The 15,594-nt window shown below is 40.9% G+C and overlaps 1 protein-coding gene across 1 annotated transcript in view; it reads right to left on the reverse strand.

Moving 5' to 3' along the window:
- Nucleotides 1–13,867, reverse strand: part of LOC149409884 (potassium channel subfamily K member 3-like) — a 35,058-nt gene extending 21,191 nt beyond the window's left edge. Inside the window, exons 1-3 of the mRNA XM_089649358.1 lie at nucleotides 13,741–13,867; nucleotides 12,933–13,088; nucleotides 11,080–11,206 (exon numbers count right to left, since the gene is read on the reverse strand). Coding sequence (XP_089505484.1) covers nucleotides 11,080–11,206; nucleotides 12,933–13,088; nucleotides 13,741–13,867 — 410 coding nt within the window. The remainder of the gene's footprint in view (nucleotides 1–11,079; nucleotides 11,207–12,932; nucleotides 13,089–13,740) is intronic.
- Nucleotides 13,868–15,594: the final 1,727 nt, after the last annotated feature.

The raw sequence follows: 15,594 nt of genomic DNA on the forward strand, positions 1-15,594 counted from the left end.
TTTTACGAATATCTCAATTTAAAGGATAGGCCGCGGCCGAAATCGGCAGCGAAATCTCGATTAACGCGTAAATATATAGCATTTTTACGAATTTATTGCGAATATCTGAATTTAAAGGGCCCGCCGCTACGGTAATCGGCCGCGAATATAAAGAAATAATTGGTATTAATACGAATTTACAACTAAAATACCATCCGGATTTGAAGAGGCGGCCGAGAAAATCGATTTTCGGCGTATTTTTTTTTCATAAAAATTCAAATTACGTGGGAATTCGTTAATTCGAAATTTGATTTTTGATGTCCCGTGGATTTCGAATTAACGAGGTTCTACTGTATTGACACTTTGTAAAAATGTTGATAATGATGATCTTTAAATTTTATTACGACCGTAATGGGTGTCCGACCCTTTTGACACTGTTGTAACTTTGCTAGCTTTTTCTTTACAGATTTCGCACCTACATAGTATAGGGGAAAAACCAAGGCGGGTGGTTTACGACATGATTGTGTTGCAAGAGCTATTTACGAAAATAATAATAAAAAAATACCTACTTATTTGGTTTGTCTTTGTCGGCATATCTTTTGTTACACACGCCGCAAGTAAAAGTAATAAAACACAACTTTGGGACTTCACAAATCGTAAATAACGAATTTCGTTTTATTTTTGGAATTCCCTGATATTTTAAGAATATTTTGAAATTCCCTGACATTTCCCTGATAATTCCCGGTTCGGAAAAATTCCCTGATAATTCCCGGTTTTCCCGGTTTTCCAGGTCTGTGGCCACCCTGCTAATTGAGCCCTTGAAATACCTTAAATATAAATTTATTTGACTTTCAATGTGTACGAGGTACCCCACCCAAAAGAAACAAAACTGATGTTGTGGGGGCTTATTTTTTGTAGTACCGGATTCTGCCGGTAGGACCATCAGTCAGTATACCAAGCACTGGCTGGAAAAGTCGTCCTTTCGGCTGGTGTGAATTTTTTGGTGACTCTTGTTTTGTGTGCTCCTCGTTTTTTTACCATGGCTGATTTTCAGAGTTCCGACATGACCCAAACTTTTTATCCAAGATCATCACAGGTGACGAATCATGATACCATGGATAATACCCAGAAACAAAGCAAAAATCAATCCAATGGAAGACTTGAAAAATCTCGCCCAAAAAAGCTCATCAAGTGAGATCAAACAGGCCTTGGACGAGAAAAGCAAGCACCTTATTGTGAACACAACTACTAAACCACCAGGTTTCTCTCGAAGAACACGTGGACCTCACTAAACCTCGTCCGGTAATCACAGTTAATAAAAGGACTTGAATTATGTGAGTCAATGCAAACTAGTAGAAAACATTGTAGAAAAATGACCCACACTCTTACACTCAAAATTAAGTCACAAGTCACATCTGTACCGAATCAAGGACTCCATATGCTGTGAAAAATTGAAAACTGTGATAGTTGGAGCTACAAGACATAGAAGGCTCTAGTGTAGATAGATCTTTAGAGGTTATATTAGAGGTTAGAGCAGGGCTTCCCAAACTTTTTTCAACTGTGACGCCCTTGGGAAGCCCCCCCCCCCCCCGGTGACTAAAAATCTAAGCCCCCCGCCGCTCATTTGTACCAAGCGTAGTATTTTGAAGCCCCCCCCCAGAACGGGTCACGTAGTATGGGTACGTTACCTAATAACAATTTGTCAGAAAAACTCCAAATAGTATCTAAATTTTTTATTAGAAAATAAAGAACACAACCATAGACATATGAATATTAGTAGACCTGCCCTAAGTGATTAAAAGCGTATTATTCCCCATTCCCCACACCGGTTCCATTGGAGCCGGCTGGGCTCGCGTATGGCTTCCCGTGAATCTTGAGAATGTGACGTCATCATTCTTGTTCGAACTAGCGTCGAGCTATGGTCGAGGCATTTTATGAAATAACACGGCAAAATAGTGGCTTGTGATATGAAAACTTGTAAAAATAGATGTGAAAAAGAGAATAAACCCAATTGTCGTATTACATTCCATATGTAAGCATCATTTTAAGCTTATTCACGTCGTATAATATGAATCAGTTGTAGAAACATATACTATCACATCGAGCCAACATTGGTCGAATGTAGCGATTCTCAAGTGTGCGCATCGTTGTTACTGGGAAGTAAATTATGAACACTTATAAAAGTGTCTTAACTAAATACGTAAACAAAATATTCGACTCTGAAAATAGAAGAAATTTTTTTTTGCCGAATTTGGACTTCGCAAATTTGTTCATAACGTGGCAAGTAATTTGCGCTCCCATGTAAAAATGTCTATTCATTAAAAAGCAGATTTTACTTTTAAGAACTAAATGGTGATATTATAATGCGAGATGCCTATATACTGTCAGATTGATTTATTGACGAATCACAGTCAGCTTTACCCCTTTCGTTCTTCAACAGTTGATTTTACCCCTCACCTTTAATTTCTAGTCTATATATGTCTGTGAACACAACATAAAAACAAAAATGGAAGCAAACAAAAAAGATAAAAAAGCAATTTTTTTCTTTGGTATTAATGAAAAGGATGTGCTTGCTTTTCTGAGCATAGTTTCTCAAAACGAGGTTGAATTTTCGAAATCGCCACTCTCGTCTCTGCCTCTAAATTTATTTTTGATCTGTACTTATTCTTAATTACTGCAACTGCAGAGAAACCTGTCTCACACAAGTATAATGTCGCAAACGGTAATAAAACCCTTAACACTGCAGTGCTGATGATGCTGATCAACACAGACAGCCAACCTATTAGCGTCTCCCACACGCACACTTCAGAGCGACCGAGTCCCGCGCCACTTCAGGCGCAGAAAAGTAAAGACCGATAGGTTTACAGCGCAGTTCACCGTGAGACTTTTCTGCGTGGCGGCCTGAAGTGGCGCGGGACTTAGTCGCTCCGAAGTGTGCGTGTGGAAGACGCTATAAAGATTGCCTCACGACGCCCCTGGGATGATCCCGCGGCGCCCCGGGGCGTCGCGACTCACAGTTAGGGAAGCCCTGGGTTAGAGTATAATAGAGAGGATGTTGAGCTCCAGGCCATCTTACACACTCGATTTTAGTGAAGAGTTTTAGTATGAATAAATATGCAGTGTTTTGTTGTGAAGGATTTATTATTAAGACCATTAACCACTCGGAACATTAGAACGTCAAAAGACGTAAATATGATAATAGCGGTCAAGACATTAGTACGTCTTTTCACGTAAACGCGCGAGATTTTACAAAAATCGATTTATTTCCATCACTAGTATACGGATTGCCATGATTTAAAAAACAGAGTATCGATAATGAATAACGCTACGCGTCTACATTCGAGAATATCTATGGAATTTCGAGGTGCATTATCTAAGTCGATTGGACTTGTCATCTTGTTCGTTCATAATTTATTGCGTTTTTAAATAATTTATTAAAAATATTTTAGTTTGGACGGTTAATATTTTGAGGTGACTAATAGTTTTTAATTATATTTCTTCAATATATAAAGTGTTATTTCTTTATGATACTCAGAAAATAGTACATTTTTCACAGCTTTGAAATAATGGTCAGCGATTTTTACATATTTTTGACGTTTTCAGAAAATGTATATTTAGAAACGCAAATATTTACGTATAACAAAACAATACGATAGTGAATTTCATAATCTTTCCAAAACATTTTTTAGAATGAGGCTACGTTTCCCAAAACGTGAGTTATGAAGCTTTTAACAAAACTCGTGAATAACACAAAAATTTTCGCGTTTTGACAGTTCGCAAAGGGACACAAAGTAAATAAAAGTCCTTTTCTGAGAGGTTAAGGACAATATTAACAAACAGGTGTAGTCGGTAAGATACGGATTGAAAAATTAAATATTACAATGTGAGGTTTTACTCATTAGGTTATTCCATAAATAAATCAATATATATTATAAAAGTAAGTGTACAATGTACGTGCTGCTAAAACTCAGAAACGAGTCCCGGTACGATCAAGGGAGTTGCATGGTGTGGTAGCCTTTTATCCCCCATCCATGAAGAAGGTTTCCGTTTTTACCTGAAGGGCGTGCTTTTAAAAATTTAAGGGCTGGAAGTTTCGCCATCTAGAAATTTCTACAACAGTCCAGAACATTCGAGAGCATTCCACAACATTCCAGAACATCCTGGAACATTCTGGAATGTTCGGGAATAATCTGGAACGTTCGGGAACATCCCAGATCGTAATGAACTAAAAACAGGATTACAGGCCGTTTCCTGATAAACTTTTAGTAAATTTGTAATTGTGACAATTTGGTATCTCTAAATGTTAAAAAACAAAGTCACTATCAGCGTCTGTCTGTTTGTGCACTTAGTTCTTCTAAATTATGCAAACAGAGTTTGATAGGGTTTGCACTATCATTTAGAGAATTTCTTCCGGAAGGTTCATATATTGTAGCGGTAGGAACTGTCCGCTTACATAGCAAGACTTCTAGACACGCGTTGGCATCGAATTTCAGCCGCCACTCGGTGGATTCAAAGAAGCTGAGCGTTGAATTCCAGAGAAGCCGGCAGTTGGTTTTCGAGGCGAGTGGGAATCACATCGGAGGACGGGCTGCTTGGATGTCGAGGATTTAATATACGCACGTGAGACAATATTATATTAATCCACACGAATTAGACACATAATCTCTTAGATATCACCATGTTTATAAATTCGTTTAGAAGAGTTTTCTAGACTGGCGCTCAGTGGTGATGTCTTATCTTAAGCTTTATAGTTAATATAATTTTACGAGTAAATGTCGTGGCCGAGTTCAAATTACGTTGTGCTATCAAATAGCCAACCACCCCTGATTTTCTAAATTTAAGTCTTGCTCTTGTAATCAAAGTTTAAATTAATAATAATAATGAAAAAGTTTTACCTTACAATAAAACTTATATTATGTACTTAGCTTTATTTAAAACCTATAAAGTGAGATAAACATTACCATTTTGCAGCCAAATCGACGTTTCTTACCAATTTCGTGTGTAATTCTTAGTTTAAATCTCCCGCCAATGTCACCTGCTAGTTCCAAATGCATCCTTGAGGCGGCGCCAGTAGTGGGACGCCACCAGTGACGCTATAATTTCATGCTTCATTAGATCTCATCAGGCAGCCCTTGCCTAGGTTTTAAATAAAGCTAAGTACATAATATAAGTTTTATTGTAAGGTAAAACTTTTTCATTATGTAGCATAGGCTTTATTTAAAACCTATAAAGTGAGATATTGTTTGTTATCGCCTGGTGACATTATGCTAATGTGAATCAAATAAAAAGAAAATAGGGGCAAGATTTCCAGAAATCAGCTAACCAGTTACAGAGGTTGAAAAAGGTCAGCGACAGATGGGTCGGTGTTGACTCGGCCAGCCGATTCTGCAATTTCCCTTCTATAGAACCTGGCAAAGGTATTGGGACTTCTCCAGTTACCACGTGACAGTATATCGTCCAGCTTATAATTCTGCAGCCAGTTCAGAGATGCCACTGCTGAACGGATGCTGCCAGGTGGATCCTCTACACCAGCATCCCTGAGGACTGTCCTAATCCAACCTGCAATTACTGCCCTGGAGGCCGCTTTCACTGTCCCACAAGTTGTAATAAATAGGCTAGGTAGTATCGCCTGCGCTCTCCGTTCCTTCCGTCCAATAGACAGGGTCTATGTTCCTAGACTCCGAGCGAGCCAGTCTCCACCCTGATTGTTGCCAGTCTGCCAAATCTGTCTTGCCACCAAACACTGGCCAAATGGAGATGCCTTCACTGTCCACTGACAATCTTTCAGCTGTGCAATGGAGCAATGTGAGATCGTGGACTCGGCGCCCTGATGCCAAAAGCAGGATGGTGGCTGCTCTCCTTGATGCTTCAAAGAGAGTAATATGTTGAGGCAAATTCTTCTCCAGCCATGATGATACAACCCTCGGGTCCCAAATGGGGGGTTTCGAAGGCCTTAGTCTAGCTAAAGATATCCCTTTTAATATCTTCTTCACTATCGGATTGGAGCTCAGCTCTCTATTGTCTTCGGGAGAGCCTAAGGTACACACCACTGACTTGTGAACTAAAATGGTACTCAGCGATAGCTTTTCTTTGATGTGTAGATCGGCTAGGAACCTGGCTAAGTCTTCAGCTTTGGGACGCGTGGCATCGAGCTGATTCTCTGACGCCCAGCGCTGCCACCTCCGCCATGCCGGAGCATAAGTGCGAAGGGTAGAACTTCTCCATCCGGATCTAAGAAGTTCCTTCTGCTGACTTGACCATCTTGTTAGGTTTTTGTCCCACCCCCACAAAGCCAAATCTCCAGAGTGAAGGACTCTACTTGAGGAGGGGGTTTGTTGGTCCTGGTGTCTATCAGTGCTTCTCCTAGATTGTGAATCGTAAGAGGTGGACCCAAGGCCCGACACTTCAGATCCGCTCTCCAAAATGCCCTTTCCCAACGAGGAGCCACTACCAAGTATAATCCCCTTGCTCTGTTCAGGTGGCAAAGAACCCTCGGCATGAGGCACGGGGGAGGGAAGATCCAAGCCAGCTGATAGTCCCAGTCCCTGCTCCAAGCATTGTGGTAGTCTGCCTCGTCGTCCTGAAAATCAAGAGAAACATACCTTTGAACCACATGCGCTGTCCTAGAGCCAAATAGGTCTATCTCGGGTCGTCCCCATTTTCTGAATGCTACCTCTGTGAAAGAGGGTAGCAAGTGCCATTCGGGTACAGCACTATGACGAGATAGACAGTCCGCTACTTCATTGAAACGACCGGGTAAGTATTGTGCTGTCATGGAGACACAGTGTTTATCCAAAACATCTAGCACTAGTCGAGTACAGCTCAGGAGTTGAGTTGATCTGGTACCACCCTCCTTGCGGAGATAAGATACGACAGACCTGTTATCCGACTGGATCAGAAGACCCGAGCCAGATAGCTCAAGCGCGTGAGGAGACAAGGCAGCCAACACGGCGAGCATCTCCTTTACATTGGAGTGAAGATTCAGCTGGTCATCAGCCCACACACCGCTGAGAAGCTTTTCGTCCAGCTGGGCACCCCAACCCTGATCAGAGGCATCGGTTGTCAGGTAATGCTCAAACAGCGGCAGATGTATAGGTGACGTCATGGTGAGCGATCGAACCCACCATCTCAATTCCCGAGCGGTAGCTGCCGGAATTGGTGATGACTCCCAAGGGTGGTAGTGTCTGAGTCCTAAGCACCCTTTCTGTATGTACCGGCTGTTGAGCCTGCCTCTTGGAACTGCAAAACTAGCAAAGTTTAAAGAGCCCAAGAGGCTGCGCCCCTTATCTAGTGACCACCTACCTGTCTGAATAAAACCCTTTAACAAATAAGATAGGGCTGAAACCTTGTTCTGAGGGAGAGACTTTTCATTAGTTAGAGTATTCCAGCTGATACCAAGAAATTGAACTTGTTGTGATGGTTCTAATATTGACTTATCAAATTGTATATGCCATCCCAAGCCTTGCAAAAACTCCACCATTTCAATAGACTGCTGTTTTAAAGTAGGCAGGCATTGGTTTACTAATAAAAAAATCATCCAGATACACTAGAATTCTCATCCCTCTCTTCCGCAGTTCCTGCGCTACCCAGTTAGTGAAGGTTGCGAATGCCTTAGGTGCGGTGGCCAAGCCAAAGGGGAGGGATGTCATCTGCAAGAGTTCATTCCTATAGATAAGTCTAAGGAAACATCTATGCTGCTCACTCACAGGTACATGAAAGTAAGCATGTGTGAGGTCCACTTTAACCATCCAGTCATTCGGTTGTAGAAAAGTAGGAACTCGATAAACGTTTACCAGACGAAATTTACTGACAGTCAGAAAATTGTTTAAATACTTTAAGTTAAAGACCGGCCTCTTTGAGCCATCTGATTTGGGGACCAGAAACATGTTAGAAATAAATGAGGGAGTGGCAGGTGCCGACTCTAAAACCTTAAGGGCTTTGAGTTTTTCTATTTGTTCTGTCATTGCCACAGAAGTCTTAGTGGCGAAAGGGGAGTTAAATAAATCAATATTATTATTTAGTGGAGGTTTTGATGAAAATGGAATTCGGTAGCCATCTAACATCTTAAGGATGATAGTAGGGGCGCCAAGGTTCCTCCACTCACCTGCGAATGAGCGCAACTGACCCCCTTGAAAAGAGGGCCCACTGTTAAAACCTCTTACGGTCTGGCTTCCCTGCTCTTTCCTTGGGCCGGAACCTACCTCGGGGAGGGAAAGCTTTAGCGGCCCTACGGGCTGGTTCCGGACCTCGACTCTCAGGGTGCTCCCTTCTCGCGATGGTTCTTCCCTGCTGCACTCTAGGACGAAAGGGCTGCGAGCTCTGCACAGTCACAGGTTTGACGGGTGGAGCTGGTCGCGACGTGCTAGGCTGAGGAGCGAGGCACTTCTTCACTCCCCCTAACTTATCCAGCTGGGCCGACAGGAGGTTCGGGTCAAAGAGATATTCCGATGTGGGCGGAATCTTCCGTAAGGCATCTCGGACGTATCCGTCACTGATGCCTCGCAATGCCCCCTCTCGTCGATACTCAATGTGGCTAGCCCGTTTTCCGCAGACCATCTGCATGATGTCTTTGGACACCTTCTGGGACTCAGACCCCGCCGCGAAGAGAGACTGCACCTTCTCGAAAAGAGTGGAAGTGCTCAGCTTCGTGCCCGGTTCCGCACTCCAGTTGACCAGCTCCTGCAAGGAGGCCTTCAGGAGATCAGCCTGCAGGGAAAGAGCATTGGTCAGGGAGCCGCAGAAGGAGTCCGTTGAGGTACTGGCCGATTCCTCCTGAGCTAGGCGCTTCAATTCAGGGTTCAATGCCAACATTGAGAAGAGGGGGGTTGCGGCATACGACTTCTGGATCTCGAGGTAGCGGACATTGTTCCAGTTGGCCGTCCCCAGATGCTGAAGGAGCTCCACTTTTTTCACCCTCCCTGGGTCGGCCGATGGTATCTTCGGCTGCTTTAGGTCAGTTGTCCACTCCCCGAGATCCAAGTCGCGAGACGGCTTATTCGGATGGATGAGTCCCATTCCCAAATCTCCTGCCAATTCCTCCCGAAGCGACGCAGGGGTGTCCAGGGAGATGCTGTCCTCGTCATCGTCGTCCGAGGCGCCACGGACGGGAGCCTACGAACGCTTCTCTAGCAGCAGACGCAACATTTCCTGCATCTGGGACATCTGCTGTGTTAACAGGTCAATTCGCGGGTCGGCGGGAGCTAATTCACAAACCCTCTGCCTTTTGGCTTTGTCTTCCGCGCAGACCCTCGAACGCTTTCCCCGCGTGTCCGTGTGGATCACCTTCATGACTTCCGCCCTCGAGAATTCGGCTTCCCCGCTCTCGGAACGTTCGGAATCCGACATAATCGCGAAAACACAAAGAAACCACAAAAAAACACTAAACAAAAACACACGAAACTCTATAAATCGCAATTTTACGGAGTTCGAACAGTCACACTGTTAATAACCTCGAAAAAAAATATGTAAATTTTGCGCAAATACTGAAAAACAGGTTATTTTACGGTATTTGATGTTTGTAAACAAACCAAACGTGTTTGACCTTCGCAAAATAAATGCTAAAGCATGAAATTATAGCGTCACTGGTGGCGTCCCACTACTGGCGCCGCCTCAAGGATGCATTTGGAACTAGCAGGTGACATTGGCGGGAGATTTAAACTAAGAATTACACACGAAATTGGTAAGAAACGTCGATTTGGCTGCAAAATGGTAATGTTTATCTCACTTTATAGGTTTTAAATAAAGCCTATGCTACATAATAATACTTGGATGACTTGTATAGCGCCGTTTTTGTGCAAAAACACCTCAAGGGCGCTGTACAAACTTATAATACATTTCTACAGTGATCTATGTTATTACTTAACTATTTATGGAGAAAATATACAGTACAATACTTACCTGGTAGGTCACTTGAGATAAAAACTTAATTAACATTATCTAATTGTTTATTGACGAAATTTAGATACAGGATTTAGGACTTAATTGAAAAATTGAATATAACTGGACTTTCTCTTAGGATTGGTATATTTAATTTAAGGGTACGACAGCTTAAAAAGGTAAGTTTTTAGTTTAGACCTGAATTCTGTTGGACTTGTTATGGATCTTAGTTCCGGAGGGAGTTTATTCCAAGCCTTCGGCCCAGATACTGCGAAAGCGCGATCACCAAACTTAGTATTTGGCTTGCGCATAGGTTCTATCAGTCTGCCTACAGCTGCTGATGTTGCTGATCTAAGCGTTGACTGCCTCAGACCAGTGTTTTCCGGGAAGCATAGTTCAGAGATGTAGGGTGGGGCCATTTCATTGATGGATTTAAACACCATCCAGCACAGTTTGTACTGGATTCTTTCAGGGCACTTGAGCCAGTGAAGGTTACGAAGGTGTTCTGAAATGTGCAAATATTTTGAAACCCCGGTTATGAGCCGTGCTGCTGCATTAAACACTGATTGAAGTTTGTCAATTTGATATTTTGGAAGGCTGGCATAAATGCCGTTGCAGTAATCGAGACGTGAGACTACGTAAGAGTTGATAAGTAGTTTTGTTGCTTCTGAAGGAAGGTTTCTTCAGACAGACTTGAGTTGTCGTAGGTGAAAAAAACGAGTGCTTACAGTCCTATTTATTTGACTTTTAAACGAAAAGTCTGAATCTAAATTGACACCGAGAAGTTTCATGTTTCATTCAAATTCATGTTATTATATCACAATTGATATTGCTGTGTCATCATTTCAATTCCCCTTATTGCTGCAAGCTATGGTGGAGCATATAACCGGTATACGGTGAGTTTAATATAATATGTGGTGACAATCACGTTACAATATATATAATACATGGATTTATATTTGAAAGTAGAGAAAAGTCGAGCAACGTCGGGTACATGTCATATAGTGTTAAATAAAATTGATCATGTTCAGGGTGTGAAGGAGCTGTAGCCATTGTTTGTCACAGTCTGAACACCTAACAATACGCTAGGGCTACTAGCGGAAGACAGCCCCGGACCTGTCAGTCAAAAACAATGCCATTTGCGATTCTCAACTTGAGAATGGTACCGACCCAGCTTCAGTAAGAGAAACGCATCAAAAAGAAGAAAAGGATTATAGTACACACCTGCTAAGCATGTTGACCCTTTCACCGATACTCTGGAACATGACGAGGCCGAGCGGGATGCCCACAATTGCATAAAACATGGTGAACAGCTTTCCTCCGATGGTGCAGGGGGTGGAGTGGCCATAACCTACAAATCACAAACCAGATATTTGGTAACAAAGAATGATGATAACCTCAAAAAAAAAAGGCGGGGACAAGCATGGCCATATCGAAAATAAAGCAAATAAGTAGAGTAAATTAGCTGTCGACGTTTATTCATCCATGTCTAGAGTATGAATGGCGATAGATGAAAAATTAATCAATGGGAAAACACTGATGCATTTTATGACATATTGGAATATCAAAATTATACATATTTATTATTAAATATGATTTAAGATTTTCACGGCCAAAAGTATTTTTGTTATTTGTTTTTGGGGTGTTATGCCGTGTTGCGCTAACTCCTTCTTTAGCCAACGTTTCGGACAGCATTGCAGTGTCCATCATCAGGGCAGATGTGTTATTTGCAATATCACATCTGCCCTGATGATGGACACTGCAATGCTGTCCGAAACGCTGGCTAAAGAAGGAGTTAGCGCAACACGGCATAACACCCCAAAAACAAATAACAAAAATATTTATTATTACATATTCAGAGAAATGTTTTTTTCTCTTTCTAGTGTCACAAAAAATATAATATAATGAAGAGATATGAAAACATTCTTGAGTTTTAATCTAGCTAAATAAGCATTTATCACAATAAATTTGTCATAAGGGGCTTTCTTGTAAATAAATAAGACACTACTATGACTTTTGAAAATCTGAATTATATATTAATTTATTTAAATACAAATGGCAAACATGTGCCATTAACATAAATGTAAGTTTAAAAATTATGATTTTGTAATTAAATTTTGCGACATGCTTAGAAAAAATAATTATATTTGCAAGTGACAAAACCACAACCTAGAATAATATTAACACATGTCGTCGGGACACGGCCTTTGCCGTTTTTCGCGGACTGTCGGTTAACTGCGGGACACGGCAAATGCCGTTTTTGTCAACTGTCGGTTTTTGGCGGGAAACGGCACTATACGGGTTTGTTATCAGCGTGAAATACTATGATTCCTAAGTGGAATGGGCTCTTCAATTAGGCGAGACAACCGCAAAAGACTCTTTTTTGACAAGAAGCAATCAAACATATGAGTTATTGAGTGTGCGCCTTCGACCTTAGACGACACTGTTCAATTTACGCAATCAGATTTCACACATCCAGCGATTGTAAAATTGCGAGCACGGCAAATATATATTATTATTTATTATATAACTATATGATATGAATAAACATGTTATCTTTTACTTGGAATTTTCAAATATTGAATGCTATTTACTGAGTTAATATCAGGTTTTTATATTCAGCTTTGAAATGTGGTGAAATTATGATGTAATCAAAGCAATTATAATTTATTGTTGATGATCAAATGTCATATATGATTTCTTTGAAAATTTCAATTGAAAATATTATTTGGTTTAGAAATTGTGTCAATTTTAGGAAAGCGATATATTTATGCGCTAATCGCGAAAAACACCTGCTATAGGCTAGATTCTATTGTTTGAAGCGCCCGACTGCAATGTGTTAAGATAATTTAATAAAATATATATCATTTTAGTATGCTGGGAGTATTTATTAAAATTTCAAAATACCATAAAATCAAGGCAAGTGTGGAGAGCTACTATCATATCCGCTCCGGATAGGCTTGCATTCTAGGGGTTAAAAGTCATTTAGATGGTTTGGACATGTGTAATAGATAAAGGGAGAGCAGAAAACCGACAGGAGGTTAGAAGTCAGAACTCTTAATGAAGACGAGACTCACCTATGGTGGTCAGCACGGTGGTGGCGTAGTAGAAAGCCCCTGTGAACTTCCACTGCTGGCCAGCCTTGTGGGGTTCTGCCTTTAGCACCACTGTCTCCATCACCTTGAAGTCCTCAGGGGAGATGTTGTACTTGCTGATCACCATGTACTCGATGTCTGCAATTAATCAGTTAACTAAATTAAAACACATTCTTACTAAAAGCTTTATCCACAAAATAAGTGAGCTCAGCCTATTGCAATCACAGTATCTAATTAGTGACACGGTTCTGGTCCTCTATCGAAAGGATAAGATGCTCAGACAGCTTTGTGCATACACGATACACAGGGGGGATCGTGTGAGATGTGCGGCAATGTGTGGATGCGGTGCGGTGTAGACCACCGAACATATGGTTAACTAATGCATGCTCAATTCATTCCCCACAGGAATCGACGAGGTCCACAGGGCGACATCTGAGGCCCCAGACCGGCTCGCAGACCTTGTTATTCCCCTCACGCTTGTCTCTAAAGCTGAGGACAAAGGTTGAATAACTTTCTCTCTCATGAGGACAAGGGCTGAATAAATTTCAATAAAGGGCGCTCCAAACCCCCTCCACTTTATTGTTGCATTGTCTATTGTCTATGTAAAGGATAGCTTCCGTTTCCTACCGCTCTCTAAAAACAAGCTCAGGCTACAATAGACGTTGCATTATAACATAAATAAATCGGTCCATCTTAAAAGAATTAAAAAAGTGTTTCATTTCATTTAACAATGAATAACATATAAACATATATGAAAGAAGAAAAAGTGATGTGATAAAAAAGTGGATACCTTGCAGCACCTCCCAGCGCCGCTTCTCCGTCTCGGACTCCAGGGCGTCGAAGACGGCTGCCCCTACAAGCAGATACGTGAAGGTGCACACGATCAGTGACAGCGTCCGCACATTCTGCTTCTTCATGGCGCCACCCCGCTCCGCCCCCCACTCCGTCTCCTCCGCGAGCCACAGCTTTGCTACCGCCGCTGCTCCGGGCGGTCCAATGACATCACCGGTCACTGATCACTACCCACCGGGACAACGGCTGGATGACTTGCAATACGAGCGCTTGTCTCTCTACCTGGGGCAACGGCTAAACAACTTTCGATATAGAGCTCTTATCTCTCAATCTGAGGACAACAGCAGAATAGCTTTCAATATAAAGAGAGCATGTGTCTAAAGCTGAGGACGATGGCGTAGTAACGTTCTTTCTCACGGGGGCAAAGTCTGAAAAAATTTCAATATGGGGCACTCGTCTCTCAATCTGAGGACAACAGATAAATAATTTTCAATATATTGAGCACTTGTGTCTCAATCTGAGAAGAGCTGACAGATTTCCCCTCTTCTTGTGTCTCAATCTCTTACTAATGGGGACAACAGCTGACTAACTGTCAATATAAAGGGGTATTTGCCAATATCCCAATGAATCTCATACTTATGAGAGCAGCTTAATAACTTCGGCATTTGCTAATTTAGTCTTCTGTTCTATTCTCGTAAGTTTGTAATTCAAATCTCAGTGCCTGTTTTTTTATGACAACCTTTCGTTTATTCTCTTTGACATCCTTCAGTAATCTTCTCCGTCCTATTATTTGGACTTTTCTCCGAACTCAAAACTCAGTACACATCTTTTATTTCAGCTACTGTATTCAAATTGCTACAAAGCATTACTGTTATATTATTATTTGTCCAAAAGAGAGTTACTCCAGTTATGCTCTTTGCCTTATTTTTCATGATCAGAAATGAATTCATCTAACTTAGAATGTTTATATATTATGCTTTCCTGGATTTTTCTTGTTCATATTTTTGCAACTTATTGAGTCAATTGGTTTAATATTTATCCTTTTCGTTTATTAGTTTCAATATCTTTTAGTCAACTCTGTCATCAATCAATTTGTCGTATGTATAATCTACAGTAGTTGAAATGTGCAATCATCTGTTCCTTAGACAGATATTTAAAATCTAAAGTCAGAGATTTTCTCTCATTTCTAAAAGCAAGAGCAAAATTAATTATATCCTCCCTTTAGGCCAATATAAACACAACCTTTTATGGACTGTCTAATGACTGAATAGTCACTTTAGCCTAGTTAAAACTTATGTCATAAAATGTGCAAATTCAACATAGTTTTGGCTGCAAATTCATGCATTCGAACTTAATTTCTGAGATTTCCTTCCTATTAGTTATTAACTTGCGTCAATTTCTTTCAACGTGTATTGTATGGTATTCGAATATTAACGATCCATAATCGCTTAATTTAACGCAAAATCACAACACTAGAAGTGATATCAATTTAATTCAAATTGGCAAATCAAACATTTAAATTATTGTCTTCGGAAAATCATTAAATGTTTACCAAATTGTACATATTTTTGAGAAATATTTGGCAAAGCGGAGTATTTTTTAATTCAGTTGGAAAAATGTCTCATCTTTGGCTCTTTTGGAGATGTTTTTGTATACAGACGTCAGTTCAAACGGACAATGTGTGTGTTTATTACATTTTGGAAGACAAGCTATATAAATGCGTAAAGCGAAGAGATATTTATGCGTAAAAATTATAAACAATTGTTCTTAAGCGATGAGTGTTTTTAACCTTCAAATATCAATTAATCGCTTCTTCCACTTCAATTCTTAGCTTCCTTGAGTATTTTCCATC

The sequence above is a fragment of the Hesperophylax consimilis genome, chromosome 29 (genome assembly GCF_061612785.1).
Source record: "Hesperophylax consimilis isolate HC1 chromosome 29, BYU_Hcon_1.0, whole genome shotgun sequence".
NCBI classification, from domain to species: Eukaryota; Metazoa; Arthropoda; class Insecta; order Trichoptera; family Limnephilidae; genus Hesperophylax; species Hesperophylax consimilis.